At 37.5% G+C, this 22,509-nt stretch overlaps 2 protein-coding genes across 2 annotated transcripts; one reads left to right on the top strand and one right to left on the bottom strand.

The window, feature by feature from the left end:
* Nucleotides 1–199: 199 nt before the first annotated feature.
* On the bottom strand, nucleotides 200–6,721 carry LOC141286686 (uncharacterized). The gene is made up of 5 exons (XM_073818759.1): nucleotides 6,653–6,721; nucleotides 3,872–4,532; nucleotides 3,683–3,788; nucleotides 3,506–3,567; nucleotides 200–1,954 (listed from the first exon to the last, which is right to left on the bottom strand). Exons 2-5 carry the CDS (start codon nucleotides 4,178–4,180, stop codon nucleotides 1,421–1,423), a joined length of 1,011 nt encoding a protein of 336 aa, XP_073674860.1. The 5' UTR covers nucleotides 4,181–4,532; nucleotides 6,653–6,721; the 3' UTR covers nucleotides 200–1,420.
* A 284-nt stretch (nucleotides 6,722–7,005) lies between these two features.
* wdr6 (WD repeat domain 6) lies at nucleotides 7,006–14,603 on the top strand. Its single transcript, XM_073818756.1, has 7 exons — nucleotides 7,006–7,119; nucleotides 8,927–9,055; nucleotides 9,349–11,992; nucleotides 12,320–12,397; nucleotides 12,495–12,611; nucleotides 12,699–12,793; nucleotides 14,012–14,603. Exons 2-7 carry the CDS (start codon nucleotides 8,959–8,961, stop codon nucleotides 14,566–14,568), a joined length of 3,588 nt encoding a protein of 1,195 aa, XP_073674857.1. The 5' UTR covers nucleotides 7,006–7,119; nucleotides 8,927–8,958; the 3' UTR covers nucleotides 14,569–14,603.
* The last annotated feature ends 7,906 nt before the right edge of the window (nucleotides 14,604–22,509 follow it).

Below are 22,509 nucleotides of genomic sequence, written 5' to 3'. Positions count from 1 at the left end.
TACATCCGAGTATCGTCAATATGGCCACAGATCCAGGTAACTGACCAAATTGTGACATGAAGTGCAAACCCTCATTCAGTCGATCCTTTTTACCCCATTTTAACAGATTTCAATGGAGATCGGAACACGAGAGCATCCAAACAGAAGTTAAAGAATCTATCATAATGGCGCTCATCGGATTACTCAGGAAAAAGATGGATATCTTTTAGATTTTTCATATTGTGAAACAGAACAGAGCTCTGTTCCCAAACACTGTATGCTAAGACAAGTAAATGAACAACACTGAACTTAGCTAAATTCACCACTCCATGAGTAGGAAGTCCATTTAAGAGAAGCATTTTGTACCTGAAAAAAGCTGCATAGTATAAAAGAGCTACAGTGAACTGAATCAAAAGATTGGTCCTGAAGATATTGTCCTAAAACAGTCAGAAGTGATGGATCCAAGGATAGATTACAGACTGGCAATGACCTCTTAAAGGTTTTCCACACATGTTGTGCTCTTTATATCTTGAAATAGTTTTCTCCCCTCATATTTGCAGTGTAATTTTTTACCACAGTGATTTGTAATGTAATGTTTGATGCTGTTTACATTGTAATGTAAATAGCATCAAACAGAGGCCTTGGAGAACCTTAATCAATCCTTGGTTTGACCCACAAGCATTAAATTAAAATGCTAAACAGTAACATTAGAAATCTCATTTCAGTTCATTTCCTCTTCTCATCAAGCACAATTATGAGGAATAAATATCTCCTTCATGTTCAGTTCTGGCCAGATTGTGTGACCGTTTTGGGCCGTTCACAAAGAATACTCCTGTGAACACACAGCGGAGACTGACACAGAAGTGAAGAAATAGTTGAATAAAGTTGTTACGTTTGTTTTCTTTGCGCACAAAAAGTATTCTCGTAGCTTCATAATATTACGGTTGAAACACTGATGTCACACGGACTATTTTAAAAATGTCCTAACTACCTTTCTAGGCCTTGAACGTGGTACTTCTGTTGCTGTCTATGCAGGGTCAGAAAGCTCTCGGATTTCATCAAAAATATCTTAATTTGTGTTCTTAAGATGAACGAAGGCCTTACGGGTTTAGAATGACATGAGGGTGAGTAATTATTGACAGAATTAAAATTTCTTGTGGGAACTATGCCTTTAACTATCCCACTTTTAATTGAATGCAACACAGCAGTGTTGATGAGATAGAACATGAAAGGAAATGAGAATTTTTTATCGGCTATTGGAACAAAGCCTGCTTGAGTGAATTCCCCCTCCATATGATACACATGGTACATTCCTAAACACCGATTAAGTTTAGTCCACAATAAAAAAATATTGTTTTGTAAATAAACAGCATTGCTAGATTAAAAAAAATGACTTTCAAAAAGAAAGCAAACATAGCTAAGACGTCATAAGCATCTGAGTTTAAGTCTGTAGATGATCGTTATCCTCGCTGTCGCTACTGGAAGGTGGATGATCTGTGCCGATCTTCCGTAGTTTGGCTTGATAATATCTCTTCTTGGCCCGCGCCGCCTTCTCTTTCTGTCTCACTGCTTTCCTCTTCTCCTCCCACACACACTGCTGCAGCAGTAACAGACTCATCGTCTGCTGATGCTCCAGCTCAAACACTTCCTGTCGACGAGCCTCCCATTTTGAGTCTGAGGTATAAGAGTCCATCAGCGGTAATGAATTCTCAACTGATCCTCCTGTAGGAGCGTGGGGCACCGCAGGCTCTCTGTGTGGGGTTTCAAAGTTTGCACCCCTAGTCCCTGATCCTAACCCTGAGGTGCTTCCTGCGTGGGTTGGGAAGATGAGAGAGGGACGGCTGGACCTGGAAGAGACTGAATGTGAGTGGAGAGGAGAGGAGGCAGAGCCTGGAGGAATCCCAGAGTTATTAGGAGGGTGAGTTGGTGAGACCAATCCAAGTTCAACGGCTAAGTTCTCTTTGCTGTCTACTTCCTGTAAAAAAAAGTAAGTGTAATAGCTTTATTACTGCTGTATATTTATGTAATAAGGCTTAAAGCATGCTATATTAAAAATATAATGTACATGCAGTAAACACAGAAAATGTGGAAAGAATGCAACAGTGGTGAAAATGTATAAGCCTAGTGTATGGAACACAGAATATAAAAATTACCCATTTAAAAAATATCATATTTATATGTATTCATATAATGTATAATTTATAGTTTTTGAACTGTAAGATTTTTAATGTTTTTAAAGGAGTCTCTTCTGCTCACTAAGCCTGCATTTATTTGATCCAAAGTACAGCAAAAACGGTAACATTTTGCAATATTTTTTACTATAAATACTATAACTGTTTTCTATTGAATATATTTTAAAATGTAATTTATTCTTGTAATCAAAGCTAAATTTTCAGCATCAACATTCCAGTCTTCAGTGTCGCATGATCCTTCAGGATTTAAAATGTAATTTGATCCTTCAAATTACATTTTAAAATGTATTCAAATGGAAAACAGTTATTTTAAATAGTGAAAATATTTTAAAATGTTACTGTTTTTGGATCAAATAAATGCAGTCTTGGTGAGTAGAAGAGACTTCTTTTTTAAAAAAAACTGGTATTGTTTTATTTAATACGATTTTTAAAATGTTTTTAAAATAAGTCTCTTATGTTTACCAAGGTTGCATTTATTTAATGAAAAAATACAGTAATATTGTAAAATATTATTACAATTTTAAATAACTGTTTTAATATATTTTACAATGTCATTTATTACTGTTATAGCAAATCTGAATTGTCAGTGTCAAATTTATTATATTATATTATGTCTTTACTGTTACTTGTGATAAATTTAATGTATCCTTGCTGAAAAATAAATTATATTTATTTATTTATTTATTTTTAATATTTATTTATAATATTTATAAAGAATTACATTTATTCATATTACATTTTCACTAGAGTTGCAAGGTCTAACCGGTCTACATTTCCCATGTTTATTGCAAAACAGTAAAATTTTGACTTTAAAATAACTGTTTTCTATTTGAATATATTGTAAAAATGTAATTTATTCCTGAATTTTTAGCATCATTACTCCAGTCACACAATCCTTCAGAAATCATTCAGATATTCAGATTTGCTGCTCAAACATTTATATTTTATTATTATGTTGAAAAGAGCTGAGTAGATTTTTTTTTAGGTTTCTTTGATGAATAGAAAGTTCACAAGTACAGCATTTATCTGAAATAAAAATCTTTTAAAAACATTATAAATGTCTATTTACAATATGACTACTTTTGCTGTATTTTAGATCAAATAAATGCAGGCTTGGTGAGCATAAGAGACTTCTTTAAAAAACATTAAAAATCATACTGTCCAAAAACCTTCGACTGATAGTGTACAATAAAAAATAATAGTGCAAGCAAGTACACTTTCCATGGCATAAGACAGTTAATCATATTTGTGTAATAAACTCTGCAATATAAAAGAAAACGTTTAGCTTAAGAGAGGTACTTTAGTAATCCTTTTAAAGCTGATTTCAGTCTTACATCATTTTGACTGTGGTCAGCATCTTCATGCTCACTTCCATTAGTGCCTGAAAGCCCCATCACTACAAGAGAGAGAATGACTCAATTAATCTCCTTCCTTGTATAATTACAGAGCTGACAGCTGGGAAGAGTGGTAGTATTTCATCCGGTAAAAGAGACGACATGACTATTAATTACCTGCTCCAGGTGAGCCACCCCTCACGGAGGCATAGCTGCCATCTCCGTCTACCTCTTCCAGACAGGAGATCAGGTTTGGTACCAGGGCAATCACTTCTCTCTGCACCTGACAAGAACCACACTGTGTGTTACTAGAATTTCCAAAGCATATAACTGAATTATAGAAACAAGAGAAAGGCTTCAATTTACCTGAGTGAGGGCAGACACAGGAAGCCCGGCTGCCTGCTGTTCCTGTCGCTTCTGCAGCGCTACACGACATTCCACCTTCAGCCGTTTCCACAGTGTCTTCAAAGAGCCGATGCTGCTGGGGGGTCGACTAGGGAATGCTGCATTAAAGGCCTGAGCCAGCTCTGCCCATACAGCGTTCCGGTGCACAGTAGTGTTGGTGTCTTTCCGAAAGTCCTGGACTGTGTCCACCACCGCATGGATTCTCCGAAGCAGGAAGAGCTTCTGCTCCAGAGTGAAGTTTGGCATGCGGTACGTCATGGTGGTCAGCATGAGTGTATTTGTGTGTGACTGGGTGAGAAGGCTTATATTGAGGTACTATGTGTTACTTCATTTATAGAAAATCTACAAAACATCACACTATGTTTATCTATAACAGAACAGTCTAGTTTGTCTACTTTTACATAGTAGCATTTGCAGTATCACAGTGTCAGTTTTGGAGTTTTACAAAAAGAAAGTGAGGTTGGTTTGGTGTCGTCATGTGAAGCACACTTCCAGAGTTTCAGTTGCAGTGATATGTTAAACTCTGGATGCCAAACGTAAACTGCTTGATTATCGGTGTTCAAGGGAACTGCATCCAGGATCCACCTGATGCGCAAGGGGTCACCAGCCACTCTTGTGGAGTCTGTAATTCAACAGACAAAAAGCAAATTGAAGGGAAAATGCTGTTTTTGAATCTTAATATGTGACCCTGGGCCACAAAACCAGTCATAAGTAGCATGGGTATATTTGTAGCATTAGCCAACAAAGCATTACTGATTTTTCTTTTATGCCTAAAATCATTAGGATACTAATTAAAGATCATGTTTTATTAAGATGTTTTGTAAATTTCCTACTGTAAATATATCAAAACTTAATTAGATATTAGTAATATGCATTTCTAAGAACTAAACTTGGACAACTTCAAAGGTGACTTTCTCTATGTTTTTACTTTTTTTTTTTTTTGCAACCTCAGACTCCAGATTTTCAAATAGCTTTATCTCAGCCTAATATTATCCTATCCTAACAAACCATACATCAATAGAAAGCCTATTTCAGCTTTTTAAGATGGCTTTCAGTATAACAAAATTGACACTTATGCCTGGTTTTGAGGTCCAGGGTCACATATCTGCTCTTCCTCTTGGAAGAATTAATTAAACATTTGATCTTCGGGGGGAAAGCCTCCGTAAATTGATTTCTGAGAATCAGTTCTTTTAAACATTTATTTTCAAAGAACCAGTGATAAAAAAAGTTTAGATATTACTCTTCAACATGACGTCATAATAAAAGGTAGTTATTGCTGTGATTTTTTTGCGATTATGTTTGGTTGATAAATGTGACCCTGGACCACAAAAACAGACTTAAGTAGCATGGGTATATTTGTAGCAATAGCCAAAAATACATTGTATTGGTCAAAAATATCGATTTTTCTTTTATGCTGAAAATCATTAGGATATTAAGTAAACCATTAAGATATTTTGTACATTTTCTATGGTATTTATATCAAAACTTAATTTTTGATTAGTAATATGCATTGCTAATAATTACATGTTTTTCTCCCAGACTTTCAAATAGTTATCTCGGGCAAATATTGTCCTGTTCTACCAAACCATACATCAATGGAAAGCTTATTTATTCATCTTTCAGATGTTTCAGTTTAACAAAATTGACCCTTATGACTGGTTTTGTGGTCCAGGGTCACATATCTGCTCTTCCTCTTGGAAGAACCAGTGATAAGAACAGTTCAGATATTACTCTACAACATGACGTCATCATATTAAAAGGCAGTTATTGCTGAGTTTTTTTGTGATTTCGTTTGGTTGATAAATGTGACCTAGGACCACAAAACCAGTCTCAAGTAGTATGGGTATATTTGTAGCAATAGCCAAAAATACAAAATTATCTTTATTTTTATTTTATGCTAAAAATCATTAGAATATTAAGTAAAGATCATGTTCCATTAAGATATTTTGTAAATTTCCTACCACGTAATTTAATTTTCTACCAAACCATACATCAATGGAGGGCTTATTTATTCAGCTTTCATATAATGTATAAATCTATTTTGTCATATTGTAATTTTATTTGTCCAGTTTTTTACAGCCGTTATGAAGCTCATAAAAAAGACATTTTTATAACCCATATATAATTTAAATATATTGTTTACATTGTTATATCTTGGCTGCGTTTTTTCTTTTTCTTTGCATTTGATACATTTCGTATGTTGATAAAACTGTAAAAGTACAAAATAGTATTTCCAGTTTTATTTGTATCAATTCTGCTATTTAGTTATTGAATAATAATGTATCCAAAATATTCGGTTCATTCCAAATGTCTGCCTCATCAACTCACTCATCGGTTCTTGGCTAATTCAGTTCGTTTCGAAAAAAGAATCGCTCAGTCCAGTTTTGTGAACTAGTTCAACCGACTCATTGCTACGGTCAGACTCAACAATTCATTCAGGAATCGCATCGCTATTAAATGCAAGAATGAACAAAGAAGAAACAAGCTTTCAAAATCACCAATTCGCCAAATAGGTGCAGGTGTAACAGGCTGCATTTTATTATTATTATTAATATTATTATTATGTATCTGCTGGTCTTGTTAGCCACAGCGCTAAACCCGAGCATCGCACTATACAGAAGTGAACCTGAGCTGCAATTTAGGACTACAGCAAGAGCTCACTGTTCTTAATGAATCTCTCATGCATTTACACAACAGCTTATGATAAACTGATATTATATTATTTGTATTTACCCTACTTACATGCAAGCATCAGTCTGACGATTTTATCCCCGAAAATATTACACTTTGTCCCCACCCCCTGGGTTTAAGCGGTCCGTAAGAAATTTAAACAACAGACTGGAGACACATGCGCAAAATGACGCTCCGGGCGTAAAAAAAAGGCAGTTCAGTGGTTTGTGCATTTTATGTGATTTGTATACCATTCTCTTGAGATCCACTCAACACATATGGTTTGTGCATCAGGCAAAATGCACAAATCTACGCATTTAACAGTAGAAAGCGGAGGACTCGTTTCAGCCAATTAGTTGCGAGCGTGGTGCAGTCTCTGCAGTATTGAACAGCCCGATTGGACGCTGCGCGGTGTCAACGAGGAAGCGAGAACACATGCATGTAGTAGAAAACATTGCTGGAACTAGAATGAAAGAAAATTTAGCACTTTTACATTTCACCTCCCCGCGAAATAAAGACAGGATCTCTACAGGGGACGCGTAAGTCAAACTGATATTGATAGGGGTGTGTTACGATGAGAAACATGCAGAATCGGGCAAATTTTCCTTGCTAAAAATTTCATTTTATGATAGCTGTGTCCTGTTGACAGATGCCTGGCGTGTTTTCTTTTAATAAATGGGTAAATCCTTGGTAGAAAACCCCACTTTGATATAGTTCTTCTTTGGAACGTGTTAAGGGTAGGTAATTAACAGATTGGGGTACTTTAAAAGTGTTTCAGAAAAGAAGAAACCAACTGTCATGTTCCAAAATACAACAACCAGAGTTTAATATGAATTTTCAACAGGGTGAGGTTAGTCCTGAGATAAATTATGCAATTAATGGTGTTTATTTACATGACATCCCCTTAATAATCCGTATCAGGCATTTTCACTTTTTTTTGTCCACCAAACCCCTTTTGACCCTTAAGTATTTATTTGAAGATTATTTGAAGTATGTTTAAGTTAATATTAAAATAATTTAATCATACATGAACATGTTTGTCCTCTGATATTAAGTCGAATGACATCCTGGTAAGGATAATATAACATTTCATTCAGAGGATTTTAAAGGTTTTATTATTATTGGTTTTATTCAGTAAAATGATATATTATTCCTGCACACTACATCACAAAATATTTGAATAAAATATTTGATATAATATATAAAAAATGTATATATATACTTTTGTAATATATATTTTAATCAAATACAATATTAATGTAATTCAAGTTCAAGTGTGGGATTTGTTTTTTCTTGTTTATACTGTAATTTTTATTCCAACAGAAGTACAAATGATTTGGGTGTGTACGGCATTAAATATATTTGAATGTTTTTAAAATTCTTAATTTTAATTATACATGTTAATGTTTAATTACTTAATAGCTCACAAACAGTTTCTTTATTAACCCCAGCATCGAAAATTAGGAGGATATTTAAAAGTGTAAAAGCATTAACAAATTACTTTCAACATATCTTGAATACACCTCAAAAGCTTTTAAATGCAATTATTTCTGCAGCAATATTACAGACATGTTAAATATCACTGTGGTAATATAGAGGGTTTGTACTTGCATCACGATTTGGTCAGTTACCACATGCACGACATGCATGCATTTGTTTCTCTTTCAGTTTTTTGCACTCTTCTCCTTGATTTGTTGTAACTTTTGGCAGTCTATAGTACTCCAAATGTTTTTCCTGGTCCGACCATTTAGTACAGTCCAAAACATGACAATTATTTATCATTTTCAGCAGCAGTATTCAGCAAAATATGCAAGTTTCGTTTGGGAACACAGAGATGTGAGAATTTGGGGTGAAATATTAGAAATTCTTAGTGCATTCCAGTAAATTGTTCATAGGATATATTGTAAATTAAATTGTTGAATCAGAAGAGCAGACCACAAATGCGCAGCATATGTTATCTTTTTTAATATTGTTAAACCTGAATGGAAAGAAAAAAAGAATAATATAAGAAAAAAAATCAGGAGATGAATGCAGTGGACTGAAAAGAGCTTTTGCCATAGATATTGTTGTTATACCATGTCACATCAAAATACCAAGCATTACAGTATTCTCCTGCTGTCTGAAAATAAAACATGAAGAAAAAATGTATAGCTCATTCAGTCAAACTGACGGATAAGGATGATTTGTAGCGCATCTTTGATTCATTTCAGTCTTTTTAATTCAAACTTCCCCACAGTAGGCTTGTTAGGAAAAAGTGGATAGTAAAGACCATTGCACACAGTATGCATTTAACTCAGTTTCATTTATCTGACAATAGTGCATAATACTGTTTTTGTTGCACTCCAGATTTCTTTAGCCTGCTGTTCAGACTGCTTGAGATGGCATCTCCTGTAGAGTCTGCTGTGATGAAAAGCACTGTGCTTGTTGCTCCAGTGACTGCACTGGAATTCCTGGGGGAGGACTTTCTGCTGACAGGTGACTGACATTCTTTTCTTTTAATGAACAGGTAGAAAAACATCAAACTAAAAATCCATGTTAGAATAATGTATGCAGACTATGACTCATGAGCAATTTTGAAGTGTTTTTTTTTCTGCCGGAAGAGTAAAATAGGCTGAGTTCTGTATCCTGGCAAAGAGTTGGGAAATGCTCAAATGTCTCTCGATATCCATGTGTATGTAAAAAAATGTGTATTTATCTCTGTGAACATAATCATATTCATAACATATTCATTTGATAAATTCTTTTCTGTTAATTGTGTCATTTTGTAGGAGAGGGACCAATCCTCTCTGTATACAGTCTCAAGGCATCTCCTAAAGAATGTGCATCTTTAAATGTTCTCCATAATTACCGTATCCATGGGATACGACCCAGTAGACAACACCAGTTTGGAGAGACACAGTCCAGCAAAGTATTCTCATCCGAAAATTCTGTTTTGGACAACAACGAGGAGGACATCATTGTTTTTGGAGGAAAAGGAGTTCGACTTGTTAGCTTTAATACTGGAGGACGATGCCTAAAGCTCAATGGTCCTCTCTTGGAGCTTCAAGACTGGGTACTAGACATTCATTGGCTAAAAGGACAACCACACCCACTGTTAGCCATATCCTTGGCTCACAATGCCATGCTTCTCCTAGATGCAGAATCTGGTGACATTCTCTCCTTCTACTCCTGTGTGGAGACTTGTCTTCTCTACTCAGCACTAATGATTGGTCCAAATTGGGACTCTTTAGTGCTGGTAGGTGGGACTGTCTTCAATCAGCTTGTGCTGTGGAGGCCCACAGGGACCAAATCTGATGGCCAGTCTCAGGTAGAGAGACGTCTGCTGGGCCACAGTGGAGTCATTTTCAGCCTTTGCTACCTTCAGAAATCTGGGTGGCTGGCATCTGCTTCAGATGATCGCAGTGTTCGTTTGTGGAGCGTCGGCACGTTGGGTGGAGATGCAGGCTGTGGAGAAGAATCGCCAACATGTCTCCGCGTGCTTTATGGACACCAGGCACGGGTCTTCTGTGTCAGGCTTGCAGCAAACCGTGTATTCAGTGCAGGAGAAGATGGAGCGTGCCTGCTTTGGGAATGGGGAGGTGAAGGAAAGGTGGGACGTAGTTTTAGAGGGCATAGGTCAGGTGGAGTGAGGGCTCTAGCTGTCAGCGAGGGAAGTATAGGCTGTAAGGAGGGATGGATGGCTACTGGAGGTGCAGATGGTGGGATAAGAGTGTGGAGAGTTTCAGAGGAGAAGAAAGGCAGTGAGGAAACTGAGACACAGTTGGATCTAGAATTTAAAGGGCAGGGTTGTCCCAAAGTGGTCCGATTAGTGGATGAGGGCGAATCGAATAGAGTTTTGGTTTGTACTGATCAAGGAGAGGTATGCCTTAGTCAGGATGACACCTGGGATGTCATTTGGGAAGGGGGAGCAGAATTCCAGTCCTTTTGTGTGATGGAAATCACAAGCGTCCAAGTACAGAGTTCAGACTGCAATGTGTGGGTGTGTGCAGTAGGTAATCTGAACGGAGGTGTCCAGGTGTTTCTTGTAGGGCAACCAGATGTGGGAGTCTTGCTAAAAGCTGGTGAGGGTAAAGTTCACTCGGTACTTTGGGTCAAGGGACTTTTCGAAGACTCCTGGAGTTGGTGTGTCCTTGCATCGGGCTCTGAGGGACTGGTTTACCGATGGACAATAAAAGTGATAGAGGATGAATCAGGCCTGCATATCCAAGAGAAAACTCTTCCTCCATTCCTGCTTCCACCCTGTGCCAAACGCTGGCTAACTGCTGCAGTTTCCTTGTCACAGAGAAAGGGGTTGTACCTATGTGGTGACCGGAGAGGGTCACTCCTTCTCTACACTGAAAGAGAAGAGAATGACAGAAGAAATGAAGGTGGAGACTTACAAGATCAAGAAACCAAAAGCAAGCAAGTGGACCATGGTGGTCCTCTGTCTCCCATCAGTACTCTCTATGGAGTCCATGGAAAGCAGGGTGTGACTTCTGTGTGCGAATATCAAGACTTGTGTTACAGTACAGGTCGAGATGGATCTGTAAGAATACTAACCATTGAAGAAAATGTCTTGAAGGTGCGTAGAGTTCAACGGGCCTGCAAAGGCATGGAGTGGCTAGAGAAAGTACTGTTTCTGGACTCGGATGGACTAGAGGTTGAGGGAAAGTTGCTAAATGAGAGAATCGAAAAGAGGAAGATCGATCGAGAGAGTGCAAGCATAGCCGAAACTCGGTTTGTAATTGTTGGCTTCCACTCGGTCCACTTCGTTATATGGGACCCTCACCGACAAGAGAAGCTTTTATCAGTTGCCTGTGGAGGCGGCCATCGATCCTGGGCCTACAAACGCCCGATACACACTGACACAGATCCTCAAGCACATACACTTGGACAAGGTACTCTTGTGTTTATCAAGCATGGAGCGGTCATGGCATCTCGTTCATTAGCATCCACAGAAACTGATGTAAATGGACACACCCTGAAAGAGGGGCTACATGGACGAGGCATCAGCAGTGTTTGTCACCTTGGGACTCTGACCAAGACTGGACAATCGCAAGAACTTTGGGAAGTTTTTGTTACTGGAGGGGAGGATACCACAGTAGGTGTGCTTGCCATCAGTCCACAGAGTGGAACTGTTAAAGTGCTTTCAGTTCTAACAGACCATATCTCAAACGTTCGTGCTCTGGCTGCAATCAGAAGAGGAGAAACTAAAGGGAGAGATGACGAGACGCATACCTCTTCTGTCTCTGCCTTGGTGTTCTCTGCGGGTGGCCGGGCCCAGCTGCAGTGTTACCGGCTCCTGATTCATTTGGATGAGCAGCGGGGTCAGCCAATCTGTCAGGTCACTCAGATAGCTGGCCATCGATTGGATGAACAGTGGGAACGGAAGCGGAACCGACACAAGACTGTCAAAATGGACCCAGAGACAAGGTGCGTCTCTTTACTTTAGAAGTTTGGAACTAGAGTTAGGTTTGGAAAGTCATTCTTATGGGATTGTTCACTCAAAGAAAAAAAAAATCTGTCATTATTTACTTACTTTGATGACGTTCCAAAAAAAGATATTTTGAAAAATTATTTTACCTATACAATGGAAGTCAATTGGGTCTAATGTTGTTTGATGATTGGTTGTAGCTGCTTTGAAGATTTCTAACCACCAGAGGGCGGACAATACAATGTACCCCCTCCCGTTTTAACTGTGCTTTTCTTACAGAGAGATTACATTATGATTTTATTGTGCATGCTTTCTTATGTTTGCAGGTACATGTCTATGGCTGTGGAGTATGATGAGACTGAATGTGTCCTACTGGCTTTGGGCTGTAGTGATGGAGCAGTAAGGTAACTTGGTTTGAGATTATGAACATGTGAGTTTCATAAAATGTTTCATGTTTTTACATTCTATGATTAATGTATGACTGCATGTTTTAATTTGCAGGCTTTTCAGAGTGAATGAGAGCAGTAGGAGTGTTGACATGCTTTGGGAGTCTTTTTACCATCAGAGGTGTGTGCTCAGCGTCGCCACCTACAAGCTGGAGGAATCCCAGGATAGAAAGTAAGGAACATTTATGCTGTATAAAAGCATTTATGAAACACTTTAAAAATTCTTTTGACTTATTTTCATTTGTCCTTTCTGTCTCAGGCTTTTGTTGCTGTTCAGTGCCACTACAGATGGTTGTATATCTGTGTGGGATTTAACAGCAGTTTTGAACAGTAAGGCTAGTGTCAGCTGGCAGGGTGAGTCATACATACACCAGAACATAAACACTTGAGATATTTTTTTTAAATAACGTGATGATTTTTAAATGTTTGTGTAACGGTGTGCTTGTTATGTTTAGTTAAGAAGAACGTAAATGTTTTATGTTAGTTGTTTGCATTTGTTATATGATACAGGTTAAAGTTAATCAGACATAAAAACTGTCTTTACTTACTCATGCTGTTCCAGACCTAAATATGCTCATTATTATTTTTTAATATACATAGCTATTAAGGTTAAAAAATATACGACATTTGCTCTGACTTAGAGAAATGGAGTATGCGTGTTTGTATAACTTTAATAAAGAATTTTTAATTGATTACAAACACACGAGCATAAAAAATGCTAAATGTTAATTATTTTAGCAAAATAAGAGGGATCAAACAAAATACATGTTATTTTTAGTACTGACCTGAATAAGATATTTCACATAAAAGACGTTTACATGTAGTCCACAAGAAAAAATAATAGTTGAATTTATAAAAATGACCCTTTTCAAAAGTTTACATATGCTTGATTCTTAATACTATGTTGTTACCTGAATGATCCACAGCTGTGTTTTTTTTAGTGATAGTTGTTCATGAGTCCCTTGTTTGTCCTGAACAGTTAAACTGGCCACTGTTCTTCAGAAAAAAATCCTTCAGGTCCCACAAATTATTTGGTTTTTCAGCATTTTTGTGTAGTTGAACCCTTTCTAACAATGACTGTATGATTTTGAAATCCATCTTTTCACACTGAGAACAACTGAGGGTTCAGACATTCAGTGATGCTTCAGAAGGAAAGATGATACGTTAGGAGCCGAGGGTTGATATCTTTTTAAATTTGAAGATCAGGGTACATTTCACTTATTTTGTCTTCTGGCAAACATGTAAGTATCTTCTGAAGGGCAGTACTAAATAATAATAATAATAATAGGAAAAATGTATCTTCATTCTGTTCAAAAGTTCAAGCGTATGTAAACTTTTGAATAGGGTAATTTTTATGAATGTAACTATTATCTTCTCTTCTGGACTACATGTAAATGTCTTTTATGTGAAATATCTTATTCAGGTCAGTACGAAATAAAGAATAACATGCAATTTGTATGATCCCTCTTATTTTGGTAAAAGATTTGCAGATTCTGGTATATGTAAAGGTATATGTAAACTTTTGACCTCAGCTGTAATTGCTAATAACAATTTACCCTGTCTGTGCTTTAGGTCCTTCAGCCCCGTTCTTTTCCATACCTGTCCATCAAAGTGGAGTCAATACACTTGCCTTATCACCTAGGAGAGAGATGAGGCAAGTGGAGGAAAATGTCATCTCATTGGCCAGTGGTGGAGATGATGGACAACTGTCTCTACTGCGTATTAAGATAGATCAGAAAGAGCAGGAGAATGGAGACCTTTCTCTACAGCTGCTTTCAAATTGGTCAGTGCCCCTGGCACACTCATCCCCTCTCACGGGGTTATGTTTACTAAGCCCGACCCAACTGGTATCCACCTCACCGGACCAGCGCTTGTGTTTGTGGAGTGTGAACAGTGACAGACTTCACCCACTGAAGGTGCTGTTCTCACACACTGCAGATGCAGCGGGGTTGTGGGCGTGGCTTGGACAGGAGGGAGGAGCCTGGGTGGTTGTTTGTGGGCAGGGCTTACAGTTATTTCAGTTTACGGAAAACGAGATGGATAAACAGAATGAAACTGTTAACAGGACAGTAAAAGAAGAGGACAGAAAGAAAGTGATATTTCCACATGTTTCAAGGACAAAACAATGACTTTATTTTGTGATTTATAAATTAAGACACCAAAGAATTTTATTGGTAATATTTGAGATTTTCAAATAAAGATCTTTTTTAACAATTGTAACATTTTTACTGTATGACTTAACTTTTTTTCTATAATGTGAAAAATACAAAAGTTTTAAATGGTAACAAATATGTGACCCTGGACCACAAAACCAGTCTTAAGTAGCACGGGCATATTTGTAGCAATAGCCAAAAATGTGTACAAAATACATTGTATGGGTCAAAATTAAAAATCATTAGGATATTAAGTAAAGATCATGTTCCATGAAAATATTTTGTAAATTTCCTACCATAAATATATCAAAACTTAATTTGATTACTAATATGCATTGCTAAGAACTTCATTTGGGCAACTTTAAAGGCGATTTTCTCAATATTTTGATTTTGTTGCACCCTCAGATTTTCAAATAGTTGTATCTTGGCCAAATATTGTCCTATTCTAGCAAACCATACATCAATGGAAAGCTTATTCAGCTTTAAGAGATATAAATCTTAATTTAAAATAAATGACCCTTATGACTGGTTTTGTGGTCCAGGGTCACCTGTGAATTTGTGTCTGTTTTTGCGTGCATGTGTGTGAGTGGCTCATGGCTCGAAGATAGAGTCATGCACGTATAATGTATCAGTCTTTTTCTGGGCTACAGGCCAGCAGGTGTATGTGGGTGGGTGAGTGAGAGAGAGAGAGGGTACACAGTGTGTTAGGTGGGCTTTGGCTGTTCAACTAAGTATAAATATTTCACCCCCTTCTCCAGTTCCCTTTTGTTCATCATCATAGTGGCTCGATGGCCAACCCCTTTAATCCACAGCTGAATGAATGAAAGCGAGAGAGGAAAGGAATAGGAAGCATGTGAGGAAGAGACAAACAGACAAGCCCCATTAAGGTTTGCAGAATGTGAAAGAAATGTAAAATGTGATTTTAAATAGAAGACAAAATGTGAAAAGAAGAGGATAAAAAATTAATGTGAGTATAAAAAACTTTCCTGCAATAGCAGAAGCGTGAATTTGTGTGTTGTTAGGCTGTCTTTTTGTTTGAATTGAGTCACTGTGTGTGTGTCCTGATATTTGGAAAAAAGATGTCACGATTCAGGGATGCCCTTAAAGAAGATGAATCTGGAAAGAAGAACCCTAAGATGCCTCAAAAACGAAAGAAAAAGCAGGCTGAAGATAAGGTAAGGCTGTTCCACAAAAATTGCCTACAGTAAATGGATTGAATATGCAGTACAATATATAATATACTCTTTGAACAGTCATAATTGTGTGTTTGGTATTACTATACAGGACAATGCAGTGATGTCAAAGGATAGGCTCCCTCTGATTGGTTCTTCAAGCAATAAAGCTGCAGGTACTTTCGTAGTCTATATAGAATCAAAAGTGCATTGTTATATGACAAGGTATCAGATATTAGCTGATTTAAATCAGATTTAAAGGAATAGTTCACCCAAAAATGAAAATTGTGACATTAATTACTTACCCTCATGTTCCAAATCCGTAAGACCTTTGTTCATCTCTGGAGCATAAATTAAGATATTTATAAGGTTAAACCACTGATGTCACTTTTCTGGAGCGTGAACGTGGTAGTCGCGTTGCTGTCTATGAAGGGTCAGAAAGGTCTCAAAAATCAACAAAAATATTTAAATTTGTTTTTTTGAAGATGAACGCAGGTCTTATGAGTTTGGAATGACATGAGGGTGAGTAATTAATGACCAAATTTATTATTTTTGGATGAACTATCCCATTAAGGAGTCATTGCATGTGAAGTAATGCTAAAGAGTCCTGATGTGTGACATTTAAACTGTGTGTTTACATTGATCTTTGTTCCTCCTGTCTACACAATGTTACCTGAGCTCATCAGTAGACAATAGAAATTTAGGAGGTGCTAAAATAATTAACTGCTATTGTCCAAACGTTCACCTTTGTAATGGGACTTGTTAGGTGAGAGGATAATGGGAACTGAACATGTGTGTGAGATAAAGTTAATTAAAGGGGGATTTAGAAATTTATGAGATCTTGTTTCCTACAGCAACACAGGTAACTGATTATATTTATAAAGACAAAGTCACAAATCCAAGAAAGTCGCAATTGCAAGAAATATTCTATATTTCTGTAAAAATATAGAAAGTTGTATCTAATAACTGCAATTATGAGATATAAAACCCTAAATATAAAATAAAGATACACTAACAGTCAAAAGTTTTTTTATAGTATATTGTGTAGCATTTTTTAAAATCTAAAGCTGAAACAGGCCTCAATACAATTCTGGTTCTTTTTTTTTTTTTTTCATCTATTCTGTTTCTAGCAAGGCCCTCTCTGCCCACTACTCAGGCCGAAATGAGAAAGCGCGGCCATCCTCCCATCTCATCTGTGGCCCCTGACAGCATGGCACCCTGGGAAGGCTCCTCCCACTCCGAGTCCTCTTTTACCAGTTTCCCCCCTCCACTCTCACCCCTTCCTCTTGCCCACTCGAAGCCAATCACAGCACCAGACCCTCCGCCCCCACCACCCCCTCCTCAAATCAAAAACACTGAACCTGACCATGGCCAGAGTGCCAGAGTAAAACGCAAGCCGCTCCCACCAAGACACCCCCCTAGACCTCCCCGTTTACCCCCTCTGAGGCAAGTCACTAATCTTAGCTTTTCTCGTAGTTTCACATTTTCGTTTTTTGAGCTGCCGGTTCACCAGTCAGCACGGAGCAGAGCGGAGCGCCTCAGAGATCTCACTGTGTTGCTGAGGCAGTTTCAATACTGAGGAAAAACAGGGTACTGTAAGTTCACATCTAGGGCAGAAATGCATCCAGTGGAAAAACAATGCACATCCAATGCCTCACGTCAGTGTTTCATGTATGTTCTGAATGTTTATTTCAGTTTTATAGATAGATAATTAAAATGTAATTTATTTATTTAAATATGATATATACATTATACATACATTATTTTGTGTATTTGGTGTAATGCAACGGGTGTTTGCAATCGCTATACTACGTTACGGGGTGGCCTCACCAGGCATTTACATTAGTTAACAACATTTATTGTGATATTATATTTAAAGGTAAATAAAATTTCACTCCTCAGGGTCCCCCCCTCCCCCCAACTTGGGGCCCTGGTAATTTCGTCCCCCTTTTCAACAAACTACGACGCCCCTGGTCCCGGCGCGATGAGACAAAAACAATAAAACCCATTATAAATGAGCCATTTGTTGCATCCAGTGAAGACATAATTACTGATTATAATGACTCATATTGTCTTTTTACGTGTTGCATTACGTCGCGCCGCATAAACATAACACCCTGTCTGCATTTGTGATCGTAGAAATGACAAACTACAAGCACTACTCTACACTGCTCAAAACTTGCATTTGAATAGTCAGTAGCATACTCTTTAAATATGAAAACGTACTTACAGGCTGTGAGTCAGAAGTGCCAGACTGTCCTTGCAAAGTTAGAATTGCCCCACTTTATAGAAACGGCTTTTGTGCATAGCTGGCATTGTAGGCTACTCTCCCAGTTCAGGAAACAGTCCTCCGTAAAATGCGCTGCACACACTTGAATATTTGCATTGTACTTTTCTGGAACAGTGTTGTAAATATAACTTAGACACTGATTTTTAGTTGTGTACTCATTTGGAAGGCCAAACGAAGTAGTTTCGCTTTCGCAATGAAACACACAGTGACTACACAACACGGTGGTGGCTGCAACAATACTACACCGAAAGTAAAAGTTACGCCTTCTTTCTTTGCATGTACATTTGGGCGATGTTATGCAAATCTTCCCTAACAGTCACGTAGATGTGTGGGTGCATGTTAGAATGAGCCACTTTAGGGTGACGTGGCTAATGATGAGTCTTAACTTTTATAAAGAATATCTCTTTGGGTTCGAGACTTTAATATTTGCAACTTTATAGATCTATATATATGTGCACAAACGGCATGTAAAACTCCAAAGACAAAGGAAAACATGAAATCACATCACATGACCCCTTTAAATGTAATTTATTTAGGCTATTTAAAATGTAAATGCAGGCTGAATTTTCAGCAGTTATAAGGCCTAAAGTTAATCTATTCTTCAGTGTCACATGATCCTTCATAAATCATTCTTAAGGCCCACACACACTAAGAACCATAACTATAAAATTAACAGTTTATGTCTGTTTACTCTAACGTTCGCTTGTCTACCGCTTCAAATTTTCTTGTTCGTTATATCACGATTGATTGTGATTGGGAGTCAATGTTTTTTATCGTTTTAATCAGCTTACGTTTTATCACCGTTACTCTGTGGTGTGTACTCTGCTATTATAAAGAACGATTTTTAGAACTACACCTGAATCGTTATCTTTATAGTTATCGTCCTTGGTGTGAACGGCCTTAACACCGGACGCGAGTCACGCGAAAAAAGACTAGAATCCATTATAAACAGTGATGTTGTCTACAGAATATGAACGCGGTGTGGCGCGACACGAAACCACGACTTTCCGACAGTAAACTTATGTCTCGTATTCATAACGTGAGTTCATATTATTCAGGGCTGCCAACTCTCACGCATTCAGCATGAGACTCACTTAATTGACACTTTTCACACGCTCTCACGCCACACATCCATTTTCTCACGCAGTCAAAAGCACCCTCAGTTAAAACTGTAATAATAAGATATTGGCTAAACATATTTGGTAAAGGCTCCAGAGTGTATTTGTGTTTGTGCTCTGGAAATCGCCAGAAGACAACGTGTTCTCGTAGCGTTGGGCAATGTAGCCAATCACAGGCATATCTGTTGATCTTGAACATCTGTGATTGGCTATTGCGTTGTGAATTCACTCACCTCTAAAGGCCAGGTTTTTCCCTGTACATTTACTAGTCCTATTACTAGTAAAGGGACTTTTGCGATAAACTGAAGTGACACGTTTTTAGTGATTATCAAGGAAGGGCTATACTGCGCACTCCTAGGCTACATATAATCCGTTCAGAGTTTGAATAAAAGTTTTCTTTTCGTCCTGCTAAGGAAGCAAGAAGCAAAGTTTCGGGAGTGATAAATCCCTCATGAATGAAAGATTAATTTTCGAATGGGAGAAAAATATTTTCTCAGAACAGCAGACTAATAGATTAACAGAAAAATATTAGAATTTTCGTGTCAAAAATATATATTTTTAAATGCGATTGCAATTATTTATAAAAGTATAATGACTAAATCTTGCAATTCTTTCACTGTACATTGCTATTCTTGTTGTGTAAAAAGTTAATAGTTTTGCAGCACTGCAACGGTTATTTTACATAATTTTATAATAAAAACACAGTATGACATTTTCTTATATATATAAAACAATAACAAATAATTTCACAATGCTGAAGTCAGACCATTCTGTTTTTGCTTCAAATGTTTAAAATTAAAAAACTGCTCATGCTACATGTGTGTAGCATCTTTGTTTGTATCGTGATAAAAATGCTGTGTTTAGTTCTAATTTTCAATTTATTTATTTATTCATTTTTATTAAAACGGTTTAGTTTTTGTAGTAGCAGCAACTGCAAAAACTGTTTCATGGCCAGGAAAAATTTTTTATGGCTGGTAAATTTTCTCAAATGACCAAAAAATTTAGTTTGTATCATGATTAAAATGCCAGATGTGGCAAAAAAGTGTTAGGCCCTGCTTGCAAGTGTAGAAATTACGACAAAAGTAACTGAAAAGTAATTAAAGTAAGTAACCTGTGAAATACTCATTTTCATTTATTTTGCAGAATTGTTTTCCAATATTACTGTCGTAAGAATAATAATATAAAATTATTATTATCATTATATTCTAATTTGTTTGGTTTCTAAATATACCAGTGTGAGAATAATATACAGTCGTGGCCAAAAGTTTTGAGATATATATTAGTTTACAAATACAAATATTAGTTTTCACAAAGTTTGCTGCTAAACTGCTTTTAGATCTTTGTTTCAGTTGTTTCTGTGATGTACTGAAATATAATTACAAGCACTTCATACGTTTCAAAGGCTTTTATTGACAATTACATGACATTTATGCAAAGAGTCAGTATATGCAGTGTTGGCCCTTCTTTTTCAGGACCTCTGGGCATGCTCTCAATCAACTTCTGGCCCAAATCCTGACTGATAGCAACCCATTCTTTCATAATCACTTCTTGAAGTTTGTCAGAATTAGTGGGTTTTTGTTTGTCCACCTGCCTCTTGAGGATTGACCACAAGTTCTCAATGGGATTAAGATCTGGGGAGTTTCCAGGCCATGGACCCAAAATTTCAACGTTTTGGTCCCCGAGCCACTTAGTTATCACTTTTGCCTTATGGCACGGTGCTCCATCGTGCTGGAAAATGCATTGTTCTTCACCAAACTGTTGTTGGATTGTTGGAAGAAGTTGCTGTTGGAGGATGTTTTGGTACCATTCTTTATTCATGGCTGTGTTTTTGGGCAAAATTGTGAGTGAGCCACCCCCTTGGATGAGAAGCAACCCCACACATGAATGGTCTCAGGATGCTTTACTGTTGGCATGACACAGGACTGATGGTAGCGCTCACCTTTTCTTCTCCGGACAAGCCTTTTTCCAGATGCCCCAAACAATCGTAAAGAGGCTTCATCGGAGAATATGACTTTGCCCCAGTCCTCAGCAGTCAATTCGCCATACTTTTTGCAGAAGATCAATCTGTCCCTGATGTTTTTTTTTTTTTTTGGAGAGAAGTGGCTTCTTTGCTGCCCTTCTTGACACCAGGCCATCTTCCAAAAGTCTTGGCCTCACTGTGCGTGCAGATGCGCTCACACCTGCCTGCTGCCATTCCTGAGCAAGCTCTGCACTGGTGGCACTCCGATCCCGCAGCTGAATCCTCTTTAGGAGATGATCCTTAACAAGAATTGAACCTCTTTCCTTGAAGTTCTTGATGATCCTATAAATTGTTGATTTAGGTGCAATCTTAGTAGCCACAATATTCTTGCCTGTGAAGCATTTTTATGCAACGCAATGATGGCTGCACGCGTTTCTTTGCAGGTCACCGTGGTTAACAATGGAAGAACAATGATTTCAAGCATCACCCTCCTTTTAACATGTCGAGTCTGCCATTCTAACCCAATCAGCCTGACATAATGATCTCCAGCCTTGTGCTCGTCAACATTCTCACCTGAGTTAACAAGACGATTACTGAAATGATCTCAGCAGGTCCTTTAATGACAGCAATGAAATGCAGTGGAAAGTTTTTTTCGGGATTAAGTTAATTTTAATGGCAAAGAAGGACTATGCAATTCATCTGATCACTCTTCATAACATTCTGGAGTATATGTAAATTGCTATTATAAAAACTTAAGCGGCAACGTTTCCAATTTCCAGTATTTATGTAATTCTCAAAACTTTTGGTCACGACTGTAGACTGAGACACCATATCACAACTAAAAAGAGGATTGAATCCCCTTTAAACGTCAAGATCAAGTCAATTCACTAGCTTTTTTCTTTGTTTAGTTTGGACACTGAAACTGTATTGGAGCTCTTAATTGTGAACTCTCAAAGTGCACAGATGAATTTAACTCTAAAATGTAAAAAAGTTTCTTTCGGGGAAGCATGCCCCCGGACCCCCCTACAGGGACTGCTGTGGGAATTCTCACTCCAAGCTGAACTCAAAAGTTGGCAGCCCTGTATTTTTCTACCGGTTACTTTGTCGCGTCTAGTGTAGACAAGTTGTAATAGGTTGATTTGGTGCTCAAGAAGCATTCATTATCAGTGTAGAAAATATTGTTAAAAAAACGTTCTATATATAGTGACCAATGAAGTAATGGAAAATTCCCAACTTGTGTTTGTTGTTATTGTTACTTTTTTAAGGCTGTTAAATGTATATTTAGAGTGTGTGTGTGGGTGTAGTATTGTACAACCTTTTTCACCTTCTGACTATAAGCACTGCTGACACTTATATAAACCAGTGAAACACAGAATA

Source organism: Garra rufa, chromosome 15 (assembly GCF_049309525.1).
Source record: "Garra rufa chromosome 15, GarRuf1.0, whole genome shotgun sequence".
Classification (NCBI taxonomy): Eukaryota; Metazoa; Chordata; class Actinopteri; order Cypriniformes; family Cyprinidae; genus Garra; species Garra rufa.
Note: the sequence above shows the minus strand (reverse complement) of the source record. Positions and strands in the feature narration are given on the sequence as shown.